Genomic DNA, 14,990 nt, shown 5'->3' on the forward strand with positions numbered 1-14,990 from the left:
ATGATGAATTAGATCAAGGATTCTGCCCCTTTCTTGTACAGATGGAAAAACTGAAGCCCACAGCAGGGGAGGGACTATGCAGGTGGGACAGTGAGTCTGTGCAGAGCAGAGAAGTTTGGATAGTGTTACCAGGGAGGGACATGGCCTTGAGGGTGGGAAGGGAGCTGCTGAGGGTGGGGTCAAGGGAACAGGTGGGAGAGGGGAGGAAGGACTGTGGGAAACCACAGCATACTCTGCCTCCTTCCAGCAGAGGCCAACTGAGGGAGCCTGGGACAGCTGTTTGCTCAGAAAAGTGTCTTAGTCACTTGAGGCTGCCATGGGGAAAGTCCATCCTCCCAGTCATGTCCTGTGAATCCGGATGGGGGCAGGAAGGCCACTGGATGACACTCACAGTGGCCACCTGTCCTCTCTAAAGTGGACTTTTTCCTCTGCCTCCTCCGCTTTCCCATGCACACACACTAACTAAACTGTGCTAGTGTCTCCTAGAACCATCTCCCCCATCCCTTCCATCTCTTATGAAGGGTTCAAGTCTCTCCCTTTTGAGTAAGAGTGGACCTGTTCCTCTATTACAAGTGCACCTGCAGGAGAAGCAGGCCTCAGTGCCCTATGGAGGTGCCTCCTAAGATCTAACCTCCATCCCTCTAGCTGAGACTTCAGTCTCTTTCCTCTTCCTGCTGCCTTTGAGAGAGTAATCTGGAACTCAAAGTTGGGAAACATGATGAAAGACCCTCTCCCTGCAGGGAGGGCTCCATATGAGGGGAAAGGACGTATATTGTTCTCTTTGGGAAGAGAGCACAGGGTTCAGAGGTGATGCTGAGCTAGAGGATCAGACTTCCCAGAACAGACCCAATTTTAGATATTCTGGATGCTGATAAGGGCAACCTGAATTCAAGTCCCATTTCTGTCACTGAAGAGTCTCAAAAGACCCCAGGCCTTTGGCAGCTGCTTTCCTTTGCACCATTCACAACCAGACCTGAGTCCCATCTCCTGGGCTACTGATGGATACAGTTGTACACAGAGTCAGGGGAGGCAGTGCCACATATCTGTGGCATGTGTGTGTTGGGTGGGGGTGGGGGGTTCTGGCTTCAACTTAATAGGGGATGACTCAACCTAGCCTGGGCATTGCATCCACAGTAGGGTCTATGAAACCTTCCCTGGCTGTCAGCAGACAGGGCCATAACCTGCCCAGGAGCACCAGGTTCTGGCCCTGGACACACCCAGAGCTAAGAGCAGCAGGAGAGATTCCTGTCAGACCCCAGGAGGCAGAGGGAATAGGGTCACTAGGTGGTTGGGGTTTGGACCGGTTGCTAAGACCAGCTTGGCGATCTCCAGGTCCTGGCAGCCCCCTCCTAATCCGCCCACAGCCCTGACTCCTGCCCTCCCCCACGGGCCGCTCCGCAGATCAATGCTGCCTTTGCTGACAGCTGAGAATCGAGCTCGCCTTCCCGCCCCCTCGCTCTCCCCTCCCGCAGCTCGGCTGTGTCCCCCGAGATCCTCCCGGAGGAACCGGGAAGAGTTTGCTGCGGAAGCGCTTCACCCCGGGGCAGGGCCTGAGGAGGGAGAGGCTGGTGTGGTCACAGCATTTGACAAGAAAAAAAGGAAGGATGATCAGGAAACCCAAATTACTACCCTGTGCAGCGCCCTGAAGGCTAAAAGGAGAGGCCCCCAACCCAGGCTGGAGATGGAGGTCAGGCACTAAGAAGAACCAGTCGGGTGGAGAGCGGGTGCTCTGGGAGTCTCCCCTCCTTTGGGTGGGATCAGAATCCCATCTAAGCAAATCTTAAGGGGCCTTTGCAAGGGAAGTGTCCGTTCCCCTAAGGTTTGCTCAGCGCTTACCTCTCCACATCCCATCTGCCCTGAACTTGGTCTCCTGACCTGGAAGTGAGGCAATGGAGGGTTTCCCACGATCTAGGAGGAGCAGGTAGGCGCATCAGGGGAGGCTCCTGTTCTGTACAGGGTGCTAATTGGGGGCTCCTCCTACGTGATGAGGATGGGAAGTTCAGAGGTGTGAGGAAACAGACACACTGCCCAATATATCTGGGTAGCCCTCGGGCACCAGGCCCTTCAGGTAGCAGCCAGAGCAGCTGCAACTGATTTCGGGGCTCACTCAGCACTGGGCGCACTTTGAACACCCTGCACAATGCGCGAAGGACACAACCCGACAGGCATACCTCCCGCAGCGCAGCCTGAACTCTGCACACCATCTTCACACGTAACCACGACCCATCACCTCGCGGACCTGAAGCCACCCTTCTGCACACACAAGCAGACAACCCTCCACTCAGGCACGCTAAACTCCACAGGACACCATGCCCCATCCAGGAGCGCAGCCGCAACTCCACACTCCACGCCCCACTTTCCACAACCACCCAGCGGGCGTCCCAACCCTAGGTCGCCCTTCAGGGCCACATTGCCCTCAGTATCGGTGCACACCACTTGCACACGCCCAGCTTCCCGGCCCCACGCGCTGCCCCCGCCACGCTGTCCAGCCCCGCCACGGAGTCGGCGATCCGCGCGCCCTACCCGCGCCTTCCGCGCGCGGTCCCTCCCTCCGCCTGGCCGCGCTTGCAGGCTGGCTCGCTCCCTCCCGATTTGGGAAGGCGGCGGCGGGGCGGGCGGGGGCGGCGGGGGAGGGGCGGGGCGGGGGAGGCTGACATGTGAGCGCGCGCCGGCGGCAGGTGGAAAGCCGAGCGGCATGGAGCGCGTAATAAGAGAGTTGGAGTCGGAAAGAGCCGCCCCAGTCGCCGGGGAAGCGGGCGGTCAGTGCGGGCTCCGGCGGCCCCCAGGCTCCGAGCGCCCGCCCCCGGCCCCGGCGCGGCCCCGGTCCGACCCCTAGCCCCCGCCGCCCGCGCCTGCCCGGGCCGCCCGCCGGCCCCGGGTCCGAGCCATGCGCCGCTGAGCGCTCCGAGAGCGCCCCCGCCCCGGACCGCACCGGGCCCCGGCCCCCCCGCCCGGCGCCGCCCATGGCCGAGGCCCCCCCGCGCCGCCTCGGCCTGGGCCCCCAGCCCGGGGAAGCCCCCCGCGCCGAGCTGGTGGCGCTCACGGCGGTGCAAAGCGAGCAGGGCGAGGCCGGCGGGGGCGGCTCCCCGCGCCGCCTCGGCCTCCTGGGCAGCCCCCTGCCGCCGGGCGCGCCCCTCCCTGGGCAGGGCTCTGGCTCCGGCTCCGCCTGTGGCCAGCGCTCCTCCGCGGCGCACAAGCGCTACCGTCGCCTGCAGAACTGGGTCTACAACGTGCTGGAGCGGCCCCGCGGCTGGGCCTTCGTCTACCACGTCTTCATGTGAGTTTGCGACCCCCGCGCCCCTTGGCGTGCCCCGGCGCTGTCCCTGTACTAGCCGGGCTCCCTGGGGACTCCCCGCCCGCCCTGGCTCCGCCTCCTACCCCTCTACCCCGCGGCCGACCCTCGCCTCTCCCTCTCAGGCCTGAGCCCCGTTTTTGAACCCCCAGTCTGATCCTAACCCTGATCTCCCAGCTCTGACCCCTGCTTGCCCTAGCTTTAGCCTTCCTCCAGCTCTACTCCTTATTTCCGTCCTGATCACCACCTCCTGCTCCTGTCTCAGGTACTCCCCACATCCAGCTTCTTAATCCCCTCCTCTCAGCAAGTCTGGAGCCACTGATGTGGGGCTCTTTTTTCCTCTTCCCCACCTCTCACTCCCTGTGTCCCAGACACAAAGAGGACTTCTTGGCCCCCACACTTGCTGCTACCTCTTTTCCAGCTCTGAAGCTGTGATGGGCTCCCACCTGGCTCCCCTTGGAGATGCTCCTCTCCGGGGACTCCCCCCCCAAGCACAGCCCAGGGCTGGTCTCAGATTGTAGGTGTTTGGAGGTCTCCCCAGGTCATACAGGCCTGTGTGCTGTGTCTGACTTATCTGTTTCCACTAGTCTTGCCCTCCATCCTCAACTTCTCAGGCAGCAGCAGTAGATGCCCTGCCCTGCCCAGCTGGCTGGGCCCAGCTCGCCTGCCTTGCTGGCCCGCTGCACCAGGCCTGGCTTTGGGCACCAGGGGAAAAAGAAAGAGGAGAGGGGTTGGTTTGGAAACACTGACGTTGAACCCCGCCCCCCCCTCAGCAGACTCCTACAACTTTCAAAAACACTGACCCCTCTTGGATGTGAAGAGTGAATTTTGGCAGCTCAGAACTAGTCTTGGGGGACAGCCTGGCCCAGCAGGGAACATGAGAGGCCCAGTGGATATCAGTTAAAGGGCTGGGCCTGGCTCTGGGATGCCCGAAAGAGACCTAATGTGCCCGGAAAATGTGCAGCTATTAATCCCTTCTCACCACTGCCAGAGTCTTGGGGTCCTTTGGTCTTGGGGTCTCCTGGGTGGTCCACTTGACTGTCCATCCACCTGACTGTTCAGCAGTTCTGCTTGTCTGGCTGTCCCTCTGCCAGACTGAGTTTCCACCTGTGTGTGAATTGGCCTGTGTGTTCATCTCTCCACCTAACTGGCCAGCAGTCTTCCTGCTGGTCTCCTTCCATCCTTCCATTGGCCTGTCCAGTTCTATCTGCTTCTGTTTCTCCACCTGTCTACCTGGCCACTCTTCTTCCTGGCCTTTTCCACCTGTGTTTTGCTCTGTCTTCTTGCCTGTCCCCCTAGTACCTGCTTGCCTACTTCTGCCCAATCGAAATTGGACCCATAGAACTTAATGGCTGAAGTAGAAAACTCCCTCTGCCATTGTGCCTGGGGGTGGCAGCCTTGACTTTGTGCATACCCTGCAGGGCTGGGCCAGGGACAGAGAAGTGAGATTGCTCAGGACATAAAGTCAGGCTTGGTCAACAGTTAAGAGTAGCCCCATCCCTTGGGAGGCCTGAGATGAATGTTTGTTGATACAGAAGATAGTTGGATTGATGAGGTTCATTGCTGGTGGCCTTGGGTGTGAGAGGCAGGAGCTGCTCATTGAGAGTGACTGTATGAGGACTGGGGGTGCAATTCAGCACTTACCTAGGGTGCAGGAGGCCCTGGGTTTGATCCTCAACAAAGGGGAAAAAAATGGTGACATTGTGGCAGCCGCCTCAGGTGCCCAAGGAAGCTGAGACACTCAGATCACAGCTGTGTCCTCCATAGGCTCCTCTTGGGAGATAACTTTTCCAAGGCATAGTTGGGCCTAGGAAAGCTAATCAACTCTGAGTAGGGTTCCTTAGCCCCCAAGGCCTGACCTCTCAGACCCCATGAGGGTCACTGGGGGTAAAGGACCTGCCATCTACCTCTCAGTCGGCCACTGTAGTCACCACCTTTGGAAGGGCCTCTCCTTCCTCTCCAGGAGCTAAATCCGCTGACACCTTTGCCCCACATCCTGCCCTTTCCGGATGCCAGGAATGCCCTGGCCAGGGGCATGCTTGTCCTGAGCACTTGTCCCCAGGAGCCCAGGCTGAGGCATTTCTTGGAGCTCTCAGGGAGGAAATGTGGTGTGAAAATGTCCGGATGTTTAGAGATCTCGGGAACTCTTCATTCATCTCAGAGGTCAAGGAGGGCCAGGAGTCCCACCTCTTAGGTGCTCTGTGACTTTGTGTTGGTCTCTGAGCTTTAGATCTGTAGGTTGTCAAAGGGGACAGAAACCCCAACCTTGTGGGCCTCCCTCTTGGATGAGGTAATGGGTAGGAAAGAGCTTGGTAAGCTGCAGGGGCCTGTCGGATGGTGAGGGATGGTTGTTATTATTGGGGCTGGGGGAGGGGACCCACACAGAAGTGTCTCCTGTTCTTTAGGAGCTCCAGATGTGGGGTTTCTCAGCCACTCACTGCAGGGTCTTGTGTGTTTTTGCCAAAAAGTGCTTCCTGCCCTTGGACTTTTAGCCCTCCCCTTCCCCAAGTGGGGAGAGTCCAGTGTGCAGTTAGTTAGTACCCCTTCCCAGGGAGATAGGCAGCACGAGCTTTGCACAAGCTGCACCTTTCCTGGCACCTAGGGCTGGGGGATTGCCCAGAGGACAAGCCTGATTCAGCCTCTCCTCTCAGCAGCTGCTGCTCTGGGAAGTGAGAAGTGCCAACTCCGGAGTTCTTGTTGAGATCCAGAATGAGGGGTGGCTGGGCCCTGGGGCTCTTCCTTTCTCTTCAGTCCTTGGTCCTGCCTCCAAGCCCACTTCTCCACCCTGCGCCCCAGCCCCTGAGCTCCTCAGCCTTTCCTGGGCCTTGCTCTTGGTACAAAATACCCATCACTGTCCATCCTGCTTCCTGAGCCTTGGGAATGGAGAAGCTCACCCTTTTCAGAGCCCTCTCGAAGGCCACACCACCCTCCCTTGAAATCTGAGGGCTGGAAGGGGCTGGTATAGAGCAAGGCCCCACTGCCCACCATGCTTCCCAAGCCTCTGTGAGACACTGCCTGCTACTCCAGCCCCCAGCTGCCCAGCGAACGTTCTCTATGTGAAGGTTTACTGCTCTGTAAACATCCTCCCTCAGCCTTGTCCCTGGGGTCAGAAACTGTGGGAATGGGGAGGGGAGGAGGTGGCGGCAGTTCCTGGGGTTCTCAGGCTTTTAACTCTGGAGCCCCCAAACTTCCACCCTGATTGTCTGAGAAGGAACATCTCCTGGGATGGAAATAATCCCAGCAAAGGGCACCCCTAACCCCAGGCTTCCCTGCCAGGTCCATCCTCATATTTTGACAGCCCCATTTTGCTTCCAAGAAAACTAAGGCTCTAGAGACTAAAGTCACATGGTCCGTTGGTGGCAGATGCAGAGGGCCAGACCCCAGGATGCCTGACTCCCTGTCAGGACTGCTCCTTCTGCTCCCTGTGGCCACCCAGTGCACCCTTGGAGTTTGAACTAAGATTTCCAGCCGGGTGGCAGCACCCACTGTGTGCCAGGCACTGTGCTACGTGCTTTTAAATCACTCTCCCTGTATCCTTCACAGCCTCACGAGGTGGCTGCTGTTCTCCTCCCCATGTGACAGACAAGAAAACAGATTCAGGAGAGGTTGCCCAGAGAGAGTGCCCCAGCCCAGAGCTGGTGGGACTCGGAGCTGCTGTCCTCTGTATCTCAGGCCCAGCTGGCCCTCTGCTGCAGGAACCCTGGGAGCAGCACTCCTGTGTTGTCCGTCTGTCCTCAGCACCCAGCACACAGATGGGACTGGGGGAGGGGGCGGGAGCAGCGATAGGATTTTGTGGAATTGAATAGAAACCGCCCGGTAGCACCCAATGCAGGGGCACTCTTTTTGTATACATATATTCCTGCCATGTGCTCACCTGAATGTCTCCTGCATGCTTGCTGCAACCTTGACACACATGTCCATGCATATTGCACATGGACATGCAGCACACAACCAAGGGAAAGGAATCTAAAGCACGGCCCGTACCTTTACGCTCACTTCCTAGGCACGCATGCTGGGCCTGTGGCCCCAGCCCAGACCCCAGGGCCGATCGGAGCTGGACCCCTGCCTGGAGGTTTGTCTTTATCTAGCCACAGCCGCAGCAGAGGGCACCTATGATCTGTGCTTATTTGTGCATCTGTGTCAGAGGGCAGCCACAGGACGGTGTAGGAGCAAGATAGCTGGCTTTCTAGAACTTTGCTGGCCTGCGCTACCCCTGGAGGGTCCCCAAGCACCTTCCCTCCAACCCTGTGGTGTACTATTGGGTACACCAAGGCTCTGAAAGTGACCCACACTCCTCTAAGGCCACACCTACTGAGGCAGTGGTAGGACCCTGCCAGGAACCCAGGCCGCTGCCTCCCACACCAGGACTTCAGACAGCAAAGTTCCTCATCCCAGTCCATAGAGAAGACTCCAGGAACTTTACCTTGTGATCGGGAAGCTCTTGGAGGGTGACCCACATTTTTTTGTGCTGCCTTTTTTTTTTAAGCCCCAGTCTCTTTTTTGGCCTTTCTAAGGAGGGGGAGAGTGGAGAGACCCTCCTATTCCTAGGTCACCTGCCTCTTCTGTGCACCCCTTTGCTCCATCCTTCCTGATTCTCCTTTGGGGGTCCTAGTAGAACCTTCTTTGTCCACCTACCCACCCCAACTCCATAGTACATTCCTTTCTTCCATTGAGGAAACCCTGCTGGAGTCTGACTTCAATTCCCATTGCTGCAGAAACCAGTAACCTTGGAGTTTTGGAGCCAGGAGTGCTTCAGGAATGGTTATTCTTGGGCTGATGGTAGCACTTTGAGTGGGTGATTAATTTAAGGTTCTCGGAGCCATCAAAGACGCTGAAAGTGCCTGGGAGCAGGGAGAGGAGGCTCTGCAGCCTGGGCCTGCCCCCAGAGGAGCTGTGCAGGGGGCTTCCAGACTCACGCAGCAGCCTGAGGTGTCCCCGCCCCCCCCCTCACTGTCCCTCCCTGTCACCCGTGCTCTGCCCATGCAGTTCTGGGGGCAGGTTAGATCCTCTGGTGGGCCATGGGGCTCAACAGGGAATTCTGAGTGTCTGACCTGGGGCAGCCCCAAGTGTGAGAGTTGAGGGTCCAGGGTGGGGAGCCGGGGCACCGTTCATTTCCCCGGAGCCTGTCCCACAGGGAGGTAAGAGCCTGGCACAAGTCTGACCGATCTGGGTTCAGTTCTGCTTCTGCCCTCAGCAGTCCTGTGTCCTCGCTCAGTTACTTCACCTGTTCTGAGCTTCAGTTTTCTCATCTGAAAAATGGAAATAATGCCTGCTTCTAGGCCTGTCAGGGCTGGAGGACAGGTAGCAATGTGCCGCTGTGCTGGGGACAGTCTTGAGCCATTGATGTCATTGCAATTATTACAATAATGTTTTTATTGTCATCTTTTTCTGCCTGTGGGGAGAGGTCTGACTGACCAGTGTCCTTGGCTCCGCACAGTGAGCGTAGGAGAGTAGGAGCTGGGTTTGCCGGTGTCACCGTGTGAGTGGCTCTCCATGGACAGCCTGATGGTTGTCTTTGTGGCCTTCTGTGGAGCATCTACCAGGCCCATCTGAACCTTGTGTGTGTGGGTGAGAGAGAGAAGTGGGGGGAGAGATGGGGTCTTGCTGTGTTGCCCAGGCTGACTCCTGGGCTCAACTGATCTTCCTGTCTTAGCATCCTCAGTGGTGGGGACTACAGGCTTGTGCCACCAAGCCTCCATCGGAGCCTTTTAATTGCGTTCTCTTATTTCATCCTCCCAGCCATTATGTCTGGTGGGCATCATCATCCTCATTTCCTGACTGAGGAAAATGAGTCTGGGTGAGGGGACGTCACCTGCTTGCCTACACCCTTAGATAATGGAGGCACCAGGACTCCAACCTGGGGCCCCAGGACACACATAGATTTGCTTCTTCTTTCACTTGACAAATGTAGTTGAAGAACATCAACACTGTGCCAGGTGTGGGGACCAGGGCAGGGTCTGAGGGAGCAGGAGCCCACTGTGAGGAGTCCATGGAGCAGACGGGAGGACTGACCTCTGCTGCCTCCTCTTTTAGAGGCTTGAGGGCCATGTGTGTAGGCGTGAGTGTGTCTGTGTGTTATGGGGAGACTGTGTGTACCAGAGTGCCATTTTGCAGCTGAAGTTTGGGCATCATGGTCAAACCCTGGCAGCTAGCCTGGCCCCAGGGATCCCCAGAGAGCGAGCCTTGGGCCCCTGAGAGAGGCAGGCCATCTCCCGCTCTCTCCTGATCCAGTGCTGTCTGGGAATGAGGGCAGAGAATCCAAAAGAGTTGTAGAGATCTGTCTCACATTCCCTGGGAAGGTGCCCTGCACTCTACCCTTATCCCTGAGCCTCACTGTCCTCTTCTATAAAATGGGCTTGTCAGGAAAGTGGGTCACTCACTTAGGGCTGCAGAGCACAGAGCCGTGCTGGATGAGTGACAGGAACTGCTGATTCAGGACCTGGGATTTTGTAGTGGGTGGGGGCTTATATTCCAGTCCCTTGCCTAGGGACCCATCAGAGGACAGGATAGCACTTACAGGGGAACCGGGGAGGCCGCTTGCCCCCAGTGTGGTGGGCTCTGAGGGGCTGGAAAGAAGGTACTGATCAGACTCCTGGGGCACCCAAAGAGCTCCCCAGGATTCTAGGCTCTCTGGGAAGCTTTGTTCCCAGGATAGGATCTGTGTACCTGGAGGTTGGCACCTGGCTGTGGGGAGTGGGGAGGGAAGGGGAGTGAGGAACAGGAGGGGCAGCCCCAGGCAGCAGACTAATTGGAAATCCAGGGACAGCGCCTGAGGGAGGGAGGCACTGGAGCCGGGAACTTGGCCCTTCTTTCCTTTTCCTTTCCTCCCAGAGAAACAGTGGACAGAGTGGGGTCTCTAGGTGCTGAAAGAAAATCTTGGGACAAAACTCTTCCTGACTTCTCAGATACCTAGGCCAGGCAGATGGGATGGAGAAAGCTTGTTGGAGATAAATGGAGCATGGTTCCCACTGACACCAAAGGGATGGAGGTCAGATATCAGAAAGGACTGTCCAATAACCAAGAGATAGAATGAGATTCCCTGGGAGTATTCTTTCCAAAACTTGTAGACCCCTGCTAGTAGGACCTGACAAGATTTACTCTATATCCCCATCAAGCAGAGGAATGTCACCCCTCCTCCACATTTTGGAGGGTGGAGGGGAGATGCCTGTTCCTTTTGAGCCCAACATGGAGGAGGGATCAGATCAGGAACCACTGGCTTTTGAATTGGGGGAGGCAGGTGGCTGGCTTGCATCTCTTCCCACCCTTCCTTCCTTGCTGCTCCTCCCTGGGAGCCTCAGGCCTGTCCAGGTCACTGTCTTTGGGTTTATTTTTTGCTGGGCTTGGCCCTCCCCTGGGAGGGGAAGGGTAGGGAGAGAAGAAGGGAGGAAGGAACAGCTTTGTCAGCACAAACCCTGGCGCCTCTGCTCCTGCCCATTTGGCCTGACTGCCACCCTCTACTGGAGGGATCAGTCCCTGGGCATAATGGGGGTGCAGGCCTCGGGGGGAACTTCCTCCCCTGGGGGCAGAACCAGCAGGTCAGAAATAGGCTTTTCTTCCATCCTCCAATCCCCGCTACCAGAGCAGAGGCCTCATGTCTGAGCAGATTCAGGACTTCATTTCACAGATGTGGAAACTGAGGCCGGGAGGAGCAAGCGAATGACTGAGGACACAGCTCAGGAGGTGGGAGTTATACACTACAGTGTGTGTGAGGGGGCTGGGGGGCAGGAACTCTGCCTCTGTCCTCTACAAGGAGGGAACACCCCCCCAGGTCATTCTCTCATCTGACTTTTAATCTTGGGGATGGTGGCAGTCTGGTGCGAGGAGAGTGTGTGACCCGAGACCCTGCAGAGGGAGGGCAGTACCACCTGGGGATGCCGGAAGGTGTTTTTCCCTCAGTATTGGGGATTGAACCCAGGACGTTACACATGCTAGGCAAGTTCTCTACCTCTGAACTATATCCAGCCCTTTTTAAATTTTATTTTGAGACAGGATCTCACTAAATCATTCAGACTGGGCTCTCGCAATCCTCCTGCCTCAGCCTCCCAAGTAGCTGGGATTATGTGCGCGTGCCACCCAGCCTTGGCTTCCCATGCTTTTTATCTTTTAAAAAAAATCCACATTAGCCTGTTTTACACATAAGAGGATTAAGGTATAAAGAAGTTAAATGACTTACCAAGGTCAACATGGCTGATAACTGGCAGAGGCAGGGTTCAATCTGAGAAAGAGGCTCCTGGGAGCCCGGACTTACCTATACCCTGTTGCTTCCCCAACAGCGGGGTCTGGGCCCCTTCCTGTGCTCTTTTTCTCTCCTTCCCTCCTTCCCTTTCTTCCTTTCCCTTCCTTCCTTCCTTTCTTGTTCTGGGCAGACCCCAGGGCCTTGGGCATGCTACCCTACCACTGAGCTCCTCCCCAGCCCCCGGGGCCCTTCCTTTTAGGTGCAGACTTCCCCCAGCTTCCCTGGCCTGCTTCCCTGGCTCTGTCAACAGGGAGTTGACCCCCTGGGACATCAGAGGTTCAGCTCCCTGGGGACAGCCTCCCTCTCCACAGTGTCATCCCTGAGGCTCCTGTGTTGCCACCTCTGAGCATCTCCCCTGGGCATCTGAAACCCAGCATCCCTCTCAAAACCTGCCCTCCTTCCTCGCTGCACCTGACGGTGACACCCCCACAGCAGCGTCCAAGGGAGGACCCCTTCAGCAAGTACTCTTTGCTCCTCCTGGGCCTGCTGATACGTCCAAGCCACTATTATAGTGACAGGCACTATTATTGTTCCCATTTTGCTGAGAGGAACCTGAGTCTCAGAGAAGGGAAAAACAAGGCCCAGCAAGTTATACATCTTGTCCGTGACCCAGTCAGAATTCCAGCCCATGACAACAGTGACTCCCAAGCCCTCTGTGTTCCAGCGTGTGGTGCTTTCCCTTCTGCCTGCGGCTCCCTCCCTTCTCCCACCTGCCTCATCATCAGGCTGACCTCTGTCCCTCCTGCATGTTCCCAGTTCTTGGGAGGCACTCCTTACCCCAGGCTCAACTGGGGGTTCTCAACTCACTGTACCCCATGTGTTCTTGGTTTTTCCACACTGAGCCATGGGGGAAGGGGGGGTCTGAGCCCCCTACATGGCACATGGTTTGGAAAGGAATGCAGGAAGGACGGTGGCCTTGAGGCCAGTTGTAAGGAGAAGGGTGTTTGCCAACTGGAGAGAAGTGAAAGGACACCTTGGTCCTCTGTGTGCTGAAAACTCTTGCCATTTTATCCCGAGAGTGTGTGCTCTAGGTGGAAGGAACAGTTAGAGCAAAGGTTTTGAGATGGGGCTTCAAAATCCCTCTGCCCAGGATCGCAGTCTCTGGGGTATCCAGGGCCCTCAGGGCTTGGCCTTGATCATTGGTTTATGGAGATGGGCCTTATCCTGTGGGCAGTGGGGAGCTATAGGAAGGATGGGCCAGGGCAGGGACACTGAATAGGAACCAGCCCTTGACTGAGCAAGCAAACTCCAGGTCATCTAGTTCTTCCAGTCCCCGTTATGTGGCAGGCACTATTGACAATCCCACTTTGCAGGTAGGAAACTAAGGCTCAGAGAAGGGAAATGATGGGCCAAGTTGTACAGCTTGTCTGTGGTAGAGCCAGGATTTGAACCCATATCTGTGAGACTCCCAAGCCCAGGCTCCAGAGGGTTCTCAGACACATCAGCACACTGGGGTAGTTTTCAGTGGCCTAAGGCAGAACTGAGGATAATAAGAACAATGTGGTGACTTTTTCATAAATCTAAATTTATTCCATTTAAAGGACTGTCTTTGGGTCTGAGATTATGTCTTTTCTTTTATGAAATGATGGGCTGGGAATTTTTTTTTTTTTTTTTTTTGGTTAAATGTCCTTACTTGGCAAAATAAAAAGTTGACAACCTTAAGCAGTCCCCTGAGTGTTTTTGGAAATTTTACCAGTGCGTGAAATCCCTGAGTCTGGGCGCCTTCCCTCCTAGCCGGAGGGCCAGAATAGGGAGTATTCTAGGGTAGATGGAAGGATTAGGGGGACAGAGGAGCCTCAGGCCCTGCCTCCCAGGACCAGCCCTGGGCTCTTTTCCAAGATTGGACTTGGGGGGCAGGGCCAGCCAAAATCAGGAGCACTGGATCAGAAATCAGCAGGCTGGGTTTGGTGCCTGCACCTGCTTCCTGGAGACTGTGTGATACTAGGCAGGTGAACCAACCTCTCTGAGGCACCAACTTCCTTCCACATAGAAGTACAGTTATGATCTCCACCTGCCCACCTCACAGGGCTGCCTCCTGTACCAAGTACTTGGTAAATTACAAAGTGCTCTGAAGAATGTGTGTGTGTGTGTGTGTGTGTGTGTCAGTTTTAATATATATAGTATATATATATTTCTTTTTCATATTTATTTTTTAGTTATAGGTGGACACAATGTCTTTATTTTATTTTCATGTGGTGCTGAGCATCAAACCCATTACCTCTTGCAGGTGAGCACTTTATCTCTGAGCCACAACCCCAGCCTCATATAATATATATATATATTTAATACATATATATTTGGTACTGGGGATTGAACTCAGGGGCCTTTGGCTACTAAGCCACATCTCCAGCCCACTTTTGTATTTTATTTAGAGACAGGGTCTCACTGAGTTGCTTAGTGCCTTGCTTTTGCTGAGGCTGGCTTTGAACTTGTGATCCTCCTGCCTCGGCCTCCCGAGACGCGGAGATTATAGGCGTGGGCCATCACACCTGGCTGGTTTTAATATTTTATTTTCCCTTCCTGGGCTGCCACTTCTCTTGGGCCCTCACTTGCCTGCACTGTTTGAACCTTGAGGAAGAGACCTTGAGGGGAGTATTAGGCCCTGTAAGAGCAGGTCACTTAGCCTGGAAATTCTTTTCCTCAGGAGCCCTGGATGGCAGCTCAGAGATACACTTGGGCTGAGGCCTGGGGAACTCTGGGAAAATAATGCACTTCCCGGGAGCCAGGCTCAGAGTTCTCAGCACGGAGTCTGGCATTTAGTAATAAGAGTCATAGTCTAATCTATAGCAGGTATTGTGCTAAATATTTCTCACAATGTACTTCAAGAGCCCTATGAGGTAGGTATTGTCATTATCCCTGTAATCTACAAGAGGGCACTGCAGTGTGCAGGTTAAGCACGTGCCTTGTCACAGACCGTAGGTGGCAGGAGGTGGTGAATGCTCTCTGGTCTCAGTCCAGACGACAGAGTGCCCTGAAAGCCTGAGTGTGCAGAGACCCTGTGCTGGGCCAGGGTGGGAGCATTGGCAGAGCTGCAGTGGGGGTGGGGCGCCCCTAGTGCATGTTATGGCCCGGGCTTGGAGTGGGGAAGCAAGAGGCACAGTCCTGCTGGGTGGCTTCCAGCAGTCACCTCCCTCTCTGGGGCTCAGCCTCCTTCTCTGCTTTGCTCTTAATAATAATAAAGATATTAATAGCAAGTGTTTATTGAGCACTTACCAAGGGCCAGCTGCTGCTCCGGAACTTGCCATGCCTTCTCTCACTTGGTCTCTCAACAACCCTGTTGTTGGGCCCCTTTTTCCAGATGAGGGAGTTGAGGCACAAAGATGTTAGTTAAGTAACTTGCCTGGGTGTAGGGACTCAGACCTCAGAACTCCAGTTCTAGTGGCACTTATCCCACTGCCTGCAGCCTTCAAGTGCAAGTCCTGCTCCTACCCTGTTCTATACTGGGAACTTGTTCTACACTTG

The 14,990-nt window shown here is 55.8% G+C and overlaps 1 protein-coding gene across 1 annotated transcript in view; it reads left to right on the plus strand.

Annotated features, from left to right (window-relative positions):
• Window positions 1-2,963: 2,963 nt before the first annotated feature.
• The window catches only part of Kcnq4 (potassium voltage-gated channel subfamily Q member 4), a 51,462-nt gene continuing 39,435 nt past the window's right edge, over window positions 2,964-14,990 (plus strand). Inside the window, exon 1 of the mRNA XM_027937417.2 lies at window positions 2,964-3,277. Coding sequence (XP_027793218.1) covers window positions 2,964-3,277 — 314 coding nt within the window. The remainder of the gene's footprint in view (window positions 3,278-14,990) is intronic.

This window comes from Marmota flaviventris, chromosome 10, assembly GCF_047511675.1.
Source record: "Marmota flaviventris isolate mMarFla1 chromosome 10, mMarFla1.hap1, whole genome shotgun sequence".
In the NCBI taxonomy this organism is placed as follows: domain Eukaryota; kingdom Metazoa; phylum Chordata; class Mammalia; order Rodentia; family Sciuridae; genus Marmota; species Marmota flaviventris.